The following is a 10,232-nucleotide window of genomic DNA, read 5'->3' on the forward strand; positions in this document are numbered from 1 at the left end:
GATGGGGAACAAATGTTGGCCTTGTCAGCAATGCTCATGTCCCATGAAAGAATAAAAAGACATAAATTTCATCTGCAAAGTCTTGACATCTTTCTCAAAGTATGGAGCCCAAAATTGAACACAGCACTTCAACCGAGATCTTATCAATGCTTTATCAAGTATAGCATCGTTGCTCCTGCATTTTATGCCTCCTTGAATAGAGCGAAGTATTCCATGATTTTTTTGAAACAGCAGCGTCAACCTGTTCTGACTCCCTCAAAGATTTGGGTGCATATACCCTGAGAATTTCTATTGTCAGATAGCCATTAAAATTATACTAGTTATATTGCCTCATTCATTCTAGCAAATTGTATCACTTTACTCACAATTTGTCAGCATTAAATTTCATATGCATGTGTCTGTCCATTTCAACAGTTTTATGCTCCCAAGGTCTGTTATTAACTTCTTTATGGTTTTGCATCATCTGCAACCTTCAAACTATATCCTGTTTATCTAAATCCAGGTCTACTAATTTGTATCAAAAAACGCTAATACCAAAGATTCTTTTAATCTGTTAAACGACTGTAGCAAGGTTGAGAGGGCAGGGGAAGAGAAGAGAATTTTCTGCACCAATATCAGGAAAACATGCCCCAAGTTTTTTTTTAAAAACGGATTCACGGGATGTGGACATTGTTGGCTATGCCAACATTTATTGCCCATCGCCAGCTAAGAGTCAATCACTTTGCTGTGGGTCTGGGGTCACATGCAGGCCAGACCAGGTAAAAGTAGCAATTTCCTTCCCTAAAGGACATTCGTAAACCAGATTATTTTTTGAAGAACGACAATGGATTCATCGTCATTAGACTTTTAATTCCAGATTTTTACCGAATTCAAATTCCACCATCTGCTGTGTTGGGATTTGAACCTAAGTTCCCGGAACATCACCCGAGTCTCTGGATTAACAGTCCAGCGATACCACTAGGCCATCAAACCACAATCCCCCCCACCCCCAGAAGTCATGCCCGCCTACTCCAGCGTGGATCGGGGTGGCCGCAAAAGACGTCAAGTGCTGAGGTAGGCTATTTAAAAGACCTAACTCAATTCTCTGGAACTTTATCCCATTTGTTTTGTTAAGCATTACATGCTTCAGCTCACACCCTTCAAGATGCATCATCCCATGCCCACCATGGATCCATAAAGTTTTCATGCCAACTTAAAGCCTACTCGTGGTCATTCTTGCACTATTTGCCCTTACATGCTCAATAACAACTCACCTAGCATACTCAATGGTCAGACCACAGGAGCCATATTTAAATTAAGTAAGATTTAGATTAAGTAAATATTCATTAAAGCTGCCACTATGACAAATAATTTCACACGTACAAATACCGCAAGCACTTAATGCCTTACAAAATCTCTGCATTCATAATCCCACGTACTGATTGATTCCTTCTAAATATCTGAGCTGTCAATCCAACTGAGAGCCTACAGCCTCCAAGTATGATAATGACAGATTATTCAAAGCAGACAAGCATTAATGACACTATAATGATAGTGAAATAACTCCACAGAGGCCGGTATCCTGACATCTTTACTTATACATGGAAAGTCCTTGACACTGATCCAGCTTTCACAGTGAACAGGATGTCTGACATGATAGTTCCACAAAGCTATCTGCCCTCCAAGAGCACTTACAACTGCTCTGAAGATTCGTAGCCCCCACACTATGGGATAGGGCCCGTGCTCTAGTGAAAATGGGGCCTATATAAACTTTGCACTGAATTCAAATGGCCTGCTTGAGTTCAGCTTTCTCAAACCTACAAAGCATGCTCTTACCAGTACCCCCGCCAGCCATTCTTCAGTGTATGATACCCTGCAACAACACATGCAATAGGTGTATGGAAGACTACCACCTTTTCTTTATTCATTTGAGAAATGTAGGCACCACTGGCTGGCCTGCATTTATTGCCTGTGCCTAGTTACCCTTGAGAAGGTGATGGTGAGCTGTCTTTAACCGCTGCAATCCACGTGCTGTGGGTTGACCCACAATACCATTAGGGAGAGAATTCCAGGATTTTGACCTAGGAACAGTGAAGGGTCAAGGATATATTTCCAGGTTAGGATGGTGAGTGGTTTGGAGGGGAACTTAAAGGTAGTGGTGTTCCCATATATCTGCTACACTTGTCCTTTGGATGGAAGTGATCATGGGTTTGGAAGGTGCTATCAGAGGATCTTTGGCGAATTTCTGCAATGCATCTTATAGAAGTAGACATTGCTGCTACTAAGCATCAGTGGTGGAGAAAGTGGATACTGGTGAATGTGGTGCCAATCAAGCCGGCTGTTTTGGCCTGGATGGTGTTGAGCTTCGAATGTTGTTGGAGCTGTACTCATCCAGGTAAGTGGGGTCAGTCTATCACACCCCTGACTTGTGCCTTGTATATGGTGGACAGGGTTTGGGGATTCAGGTAGGGAGTTATTCACCGTACTATTCCTAGCCTCTGACCTGCCCTTGTAGCCACTGTGTTTGTGGTGAGTTCAGTTGAGTTTCTGGTCAACGATACCCCTAATGATGTTGATAGTGGGGGATTCAGAGATGGTAATGACATTGAATGTCAAAGGGTAGTAATTAGATTGCTCTTATTGGTGATGGTCATACCCTGGCATTTGTGTGGCACTAATGTTACTTGCCACTGGTCAGCCCAAGCCTGGATATTGTCCAGATCTTGTTGCATTTGAACGCAGACCGCTTCAGTATTGGAGGAGTCGTGAATGGTGCTTAACATTGTTTGCTGATGATTGCACATCCCCACTTCTGACCTGGAAATTCCCCGCCAAGACAATCACGATCCTAACCTGGATTTTGCCATTCCTTCACTGTGTCAAAATCCAGAATTCACTCCTTAAAGTGTCGTGGATGTACCTTCACCACATGGATAGCAGCATTTCAAGACAGTACTCACCAGCAACAAAAAATACAGATTTAGCCAGTGCCACCTACATCCCTTGAAAGAATAAATAAAAATTGAAAACTAGCGTCATAGCCTATTCTTCCCTCCAAAAATCTAGAGGTGTACAAACCAAATGAAACTAGCTACTCAATGTGAGCTAGCTGAGATCAGCTAACAACACAGATTAGGCATTTTTTCAGACCCAAAACTAACACTAAAACAGCAGCATTTATTGACCAGGTTAACAGGTGCATGAGAATACTATCATTTCCAAGTCCATCAACAAATCAGAGCACCCCAACTTGGACATATATTACCTATCATCACTAATTTATCAGCAGCAATTAGGAATGGGTGATAAATGGTGGCTTAGACCCCATGTATTCTGAATGAATTTTAAAAAATGTTGTTGGGCCAAAACTCTGCAACTCCTTATTTGACCCTTAAATATAAAGGCTGCAGAAGCTCAAAGATGGCTGACTGTCAATTTCTCAAAAGCAACTAAGGGGTAAGAAATTTCTCTTGCCAGCGAACCCTACATTCCAACATTGAAAACAAGATGGCTTCATCATTTATATTTAACCAAATAATACCAAAAACCATCAGGTTGAAATCTTTGGTCAACCTATTTTAAGAAACAGCTCTCTGCCTATATATTCTGTGGTTGTACACCTCTCTCCACTTCACCTGATGAAGGAGCAGCACTCCGAAAGCTTGTGATTTTAAATAAACTTGTTGGATTATAACCTGATGTTGAGAGATTTCTGGCTTTATTTTAAGAAACTGTTTTTCTCCAATGGCTCAAATCAGAAATCAGAAAATCAAAACAATTTCTAAACTCATTTTTAGAATAAAAAAATGTTTTATTATTTTTTGAATCGGCAATGTATCAGATATATTAGCTGATTATAGAGCCATTTTCCAGGAGTGTAGTACTAAGAAATTAATTAAATTTCAGCATTTCAAATATCAATAAGAAAAAATGTTTTATTTCAAAAACCAGACAGAACTGAGAAAAACATCACATGCCCTGAAAGGATAAGAGACAATTGAAAAGCAAGTAAAAGCACAAGAGTATATTTTTGTCTCTTCCAGTTTGTCCTTTTTTCTACCATACACACATTACTAACTTATTTTACATTTATGAAACGGAGAATGGATTAAGGGAGACACGGGAACTTCAAAACTGCAGACAATCTGAAAATGTGATTATTACCTTATACTTTTGCCGGAGTTCTTCAGTATCCTGCTTTTCCACCTCCATAACACGTCGTCGTTCTGTTGCATCATCTGCATAATCAAGCTATGAGAAGGGAAAATTGCATTGGTTGTAGCCCTTGTTTCATTGTAACATTGTTTACATTCTAATAAAGTCAATACACAATAAAATGGAATGAAACACTCCATACACATTATAAAAATGGAGTGAAACAGAATTCAGTAGAGATTTGACCTGTCCCAAATGTTGCAAAGCATTCCTTATTGCAGTTTAAATGAGCTTTTCTTTCAAATGAAAAAGGCTGATGTATTTTCTTAAGATGTAAATTTAGTTAGGGATTGAAACAAACCAAGTAATTTCAAAGTACGTTGAGTATATAAATATCTAACTAATCTGTTCTATTCTTTACCCATCTCTATTTCACTCTGAATGCATCTCCTATCAGTTGTGCAATGAATAAATTTGGAGGGCAAGTATTAATACTTCTCCACCTACACATTCCTGAGATAGGTGGTAGTGTAATACAAATTGGGAAATACACAAAATCAGCTTTGGATATTACATGCTCCTTCCAGAAGCATTTAGTTCAAGATCTTGCCGAGAATTAAAAATTTTAAAAACAGTCACAGGAGATAGGCAACCCTGAAACTTGACTTAAATCGACTGCCTAATCTTGAGAAGGTCTATTTTTTCTAATGCTTCCCCATATCAATCTGTCAAGGTATATTTTAAAAGCTCATACAAGTTCTTGATGACTGACAAGGATGAAATTTGAATAATTAATCATTTCAGAAGATAGAATTTATGAGCTGAACCTGTATCAAGCCGTTTGTGAATCCTGAAATATATGACATAACCATAGGTATGTATGGATGAAGACTGCATGAAAATACAATTCACATTTCAAAGAGAATCGTGAAGAGTGATTTACAAGGCAGATATGGTAGGCATCACATATGGAAGGAAGCCTAAAGGAGAATGGCAATCTCTATCTGCAATAGTGCAATCTGAATTCAATAAACATCTGGAATTAAGAGTCTAATGATGACTGTGAAACCACTGCCAATTGTCAGAAAAACCATCTGGTTCACTAATGCCCTTTAGAGATGGAAACTGCAATCCTTATCTGCTCTGGCCTATGTGCAACTTCAGACCCACAGCAATATGGTTTAATCTTAACTGCCCTCTGGGCAATTAAGAAATGGGCAACAAGTCCTGTCCTCGCTAGTGATACCCACATCCCATGATGAAATTTTAAGAACTGACAAAAATATTTTCACTTTCTAATAAACTAAAACTTAATTTTACTGGTATCTTTTTGTTATCATTTGACAAGTCCAATAGTATTTAAATCTAGCCACAGCTGACCTTTGGTCTGCAATGACAAGGATTCACATTTCAGACTTTATTAAAGTCAAGTCTCTGGTTTGCCTTTACTTTGTCAGGCGTTGACAGTTTGCAGTCATACCGCTAGATGGAGTTGCACGTTATAAAATTCTAACTCCGATAGGTTGTCAAAATTAATCAATATAAAGCAGCAGCTGCAGCAGTCGATTTAGTATTGCCCAAATGGGGTGTGTTATTCTACTTAAATCACTCCTTAAGCCCTTAACAAACAATAGGTCTTTTCAACCATTTATTTTCAAAAAAAAAAAACACAAACCATCTCATATTTCTGTATGGTCATCTTTACTTCATAAAATCCAGATTTTAGATATTAAGAAGAAATTACCAAGGCCTACAAAATTAGTCATAGATTTTTCTAAAATTAAAACATCAACTCTGTGCAAAAAGGCATCCAAATATCATATCACTATGACAACTAAATATTTTAGCCTGGAATTGTAAATTTTTCAGAGATGAACAGCTCTCAGCAGTCAACTGTAATTTATGATTAAAATCTAATTGTTTTCAAAATTAGTCATGGTATATAAATGACAGGGTTAAAACTTATTCTTACCAGTGAGATTGGCAACTCTTAAAGTTACACTGAATTTTCCCTCAACTAACTTTTGACCTCACCTTACTGACCTAGTTTCAGAGATCTCCATCTCATGTGAAGCTATGCGGTTTGTTAGACTCCTGGTTGATATCCTCAGGGAAACTACAAATGTCAACATAGGTGCTTTTTTTAAAATTCAGATTTCATATCAGGTTTTTAAACTTGCATCTTAATGGATAGTTTTCAGAGAAAAAATCATACATAGAGAGAATGCCTCAGCCAGTATCAAGCCATTGTGATGTTATGGTCTTATAGTCAGTGACAATTCACCATCTTTCAATAACTATTAATTGTTGGCATCAGCAAATAGACAACATTGACTTTGAAACTTGAATTAAATTTCTTGTAACTAGCTAATGTACAAAAGTAAAAATCATTTGTCATCTCAAGTTTTCTTTGACATTAGCTCTGCCCTCAATTGCAGAGAATGTAGACTACAGGTAGCAAGTATATCAGGAGCAATTTCCTAACCACGTTATTATTTCCTTCACTTTAATCACTCTCATCTTTAAAACCTTTTGAGCATTAATTTCCATCAGCTCAAGGTGCCAAAGTTGATAAAGGCAGCTATAAATCTAATTAAACTACTAAATGACCTTAAGGAAGCTCATAACAAGATGTTGTTTAAAAAAAAACAGAAAATTTTGGAAAGAATATAAAAACAAATGCTGCAAACATTCAATGGTTATTGCACATTTGTAGAAAGGAAATAGATGCTAATATTCAAGGTGTGAACTTTTCTTTAGGAAGATTCAGACCGAAAACCTATATCTGAACTTTAAGTTAGAGATAGCAAGAACTGCAGATGCTGGAGTCAGTGATAACACAGTATGGAGCTGGAAGAACACAGCAGGTCAGGCAGCATCAGAGGAGCAGGAAATTTGAGGAACTGAATAATCTACCCTTGTTTCAATGATATTTAAGTGTTTGTACGCTCCATACAAACACTAAGATGACAAATTCTGTCAGTTATATCAATACACATTACAGTATTAAAATGTCTGAACAGCCACGGTTTGCCATTATTTCAAGTTTTACAGTCTTACCTCCATTTCCATACGGCCCATGCCCATGACATCATACTTGACGATAATAGGAATGGGATCTGTCCTCCCTAAAATAGGAAAATAAGACATTGTAGCAATTACAGTGGCATTTAGTTATAATTACTTGCTCACAGGGTCTGGCGGGTAAAGATCTTGCCTTGAAGTGCAGAGGCCAGAAGCTACAGTGAACCAAACAGAAGCCATTCTCACAGCTTAGAGTTTTATCAGCACTCATTGAAAGTATTTTCTAATATTAACAAAGATTAGACAATGTGCAGGTATAATGTCTGCTGAGAAGAATCTACTTTATCATGTCATAATTTGCCATGCTAAAAGCAGAAGTTGCAAATACATCAGACAGGTTAATATTTCATAAATGTAGAAATTTTAAATCGTACCGCTTGATTTAACTTGTTAAACAAGAACTGGGGAAACGTTTGCATTTTTTAGTAGATTTAGTTGATGTTTCAGCCAAGGATTTATTTTTATCTTTTTTCTGACCAGAGAAACACATTCTTAATTTATATTATTTTTAAGTTTCCACTGTGTCTTTGAGGTGTCAGTAGATGAGAGGAGAAAAGGAAACAGCAAAAGATTTACAATCATAAGCAGTACTCTTGTGAAGATTTTATTCAACTTGCAGAAGCTAGAATGGCTGTTTATTTGCAACTGATCTCAATTTTGGATGTGGTAGGGATGTTGGGGTTGAATCATCAAGACAGGTAGTAACTTAACTGAAATTTAGTAGAATTTTAAATTCACATGGTTGCTAGCCCACAAAGTTAAATGCACTAATAGAACAAATTGTTGAGCAGCAAATGATTCCTGTTCTGTTCTTTTCATCAGTAATAAATTTAAATTTTGCTGGAGCTGGATCCTCTAAGTTGGATTCAATATAATTGACAGTCTTTTTGCCTGACATTTAGCAAACCACATTTGAGATCTTAATTTTGTAAAGGAGTTTGGGAGAGGAAGGAGAATTTTGTCTGACAATCATTTAAGAGTAAGTAAATATGTTCATGTTTTACTAGGTTAATTAGTTCAAAAACACATCTTAATGTAAACCTGTACAGTATATACATCATATACAAAAATCCTGGGCGTCCTATGACATAGTGACAGCGTCCCTAACTCTGACCCAGAAGGCCATGTGTTCATGCCTGACCTCTTGAGGTGTGTCACAACTTGTTTGAATAGATTAAAAATATCTGTGGTTAGCTATTATTTCCATTTCCGCCACCAGAGGCTGCACTTTACACACAGTTGAGAAGGTTGTGTTTAGAAAATACAGAACTCATACTCCTCTCTGCATGTAGACTTGCAAGGCCATACATGCCCGAGTGTTATTCCAGCTATCGAGAAAGTAGCACTTATCAAAATTATGATTGAATATATGCCACAAAAATTAATCTTTCAAAAAAGGAATGGCAATTTTCCCATCACTACTGAAATACTTGCCAATTTTAGGGCACACTAAGGCATCTAAGCTGTGAAAAGGACTTTTTGCAAAGAAAATTAAACTTTCAACAGTACTAATCAAACTATGTATAAGAGTGGTACAAATCTTTAATTCACTCAACCAGCCAAACAAAGCAAATGGGACAGCCTAGCACTTTACTACAACATATCTAAGTCAGAAGTACACAATCAATCAGCAGCTGTTTGCTGAGCAGTGACAGAACAAACTACTTACCTTAGATGCTCAACAACTTTAGAGAAATACAAGATGGTTTCAAAACAGCAAACTGATATAATTTGGTTTGCAGGATTTTTCAAATAATTGTTAAGCACAATTTAATCAGCCTTACTTATTTAGGTGTAAGCCAATTCACCAAAATAACATATTGTACACTGGGTGCAGACACAGAAGGCATCAAATTGTGTAATGTATTTTGGTGCATTGTGAAGGGACTCAGACTAAGTTGATGTATGGATTAATGTAATATTTCTCAAACAATTATTAGTAGCACAGGTGAAAAGTTTGATATTTATGTTTTTATTTGCATTTGCAAGTGCAAGTACCCAGTAAATGGGCAAAATCAACTCTTGGACAATACAAGTTGATACTGATTGGATTGGATTTAAGAAACACAAAACAGTCTCTTCTCAGCATTTATTCCCTAATGGACAACAATTAACACTCAGGACAGATGCATTTTAAATAATTTTACTAAGAAAAAAAGATAATGAATATCAAGCAGCAGAATGAACGCTAAACAGAGAAGGAAAAGAAGCCTTTCATATCGGTACACTGATGACAAAGAGGGATAGTAATTCAGTCTGATAAAAAATTACCACAGCTAAGTTTACCATCACCACAACATCTCCGTGATCAAAATGCTGTAAAATAGAAATATCATTTGTTAGGTGGGAATAGTGAAGAAACAAAAAAAAAAAAGGACAGTATAAAAGTATTAGTGAAGACAGGAACAGCTTCAGCTTGGCATACAGCCCATGGCCCAATCCTATCATTGTTTTTCTGCCCCATAATTCCATTTCCCTTTTTGGCAGTATGTAGGGAGGTAATACAACTTTTCATTTTCTGTTTTTAAGTACACTTTCACTCCATTTTTGCTATTTGAAGGATTCAAGGTGTAATATATTTCACAGAACTTGTGAATTGTATAAATCCAAGCAGAGCGTGTAACTGATCATCAGCAACTGCTTCAAAAAATTTGATAAGAATAATATCATGTTTGTAGCCAAAGTATAAAATCAAATACGGATGTCAGTCTCTCAAAGCATGTAAACATCGCTTCCATATTTTTGGCCTAAAAATTTGGCGCCAAAAATATCAACTTTTGCTTGAGTGCTCATGGGAAATTCAAGTTGTTGGATATTTTGTCCAAGTAATTGGTCAAGGAGACTTTCTCAGTTCATACGGTTACAGGATTATATAAAAGATAACTATGATTTTCTATTCAGTGAGAGAAACGTTTGCTTCCGCAGTTGAAGGCTACAACAGTAACATCTGGCCCGGAGTTATCTGTATTCTGAAGTTCAAGTACAATGTTATACTTGAACTTCAAAACACAGAT

The 10,232-nt window shown here is 36.9% G+C and overlaps 1 protein-coding gene across 5 annotated transcripts in view; it reads right to left on the reverse strand.

The window, feature by feature from the left end:
- gpatch8 (G patch domain containing 8) overlaps window positions 1-10,232 on the reverse strand; it is a 181,952-nt gene that overhangs the window by 95,901 nt on the left and 75,819 nt on the right. For all 5 annotated transcript variants that reach the window (XM_048614484.1, XM_048614482.1, XM_048614485.1 and 2 more), the window contains 2 exons: window positions 7,195-7,262; window positions 4,144-4,230 (listed from right to left, as the gene is read on the reverse strand). In XM_048614484.1, the coding sequence (XP_048470441.1) occupies window positions 4,144-4,230; window positions 7,195-7,262 (155 nt within the window). The remainder of the gene's footprint in view (window positions 1-4,143; window positions 4,231-7,194; window positions 7,263-10,232) is intronic.

This window comes from Rhincodon typus, chromosome 30 (genome assembly GCF_021869965.1).
Source record: "Rhincodon typus isolate 14 chromosome 30, sRhiTyp1.1, whole genome shotgun sequence".
In the NCBI taxonomy this organism is placed as follows: domain Eukaryota; kingdom Metazoa; phylum Chordata; class Chondrichthyes; order Orectolobiformes; family Rhincodontidae; genus Rhincodon; species Rhincodon typus.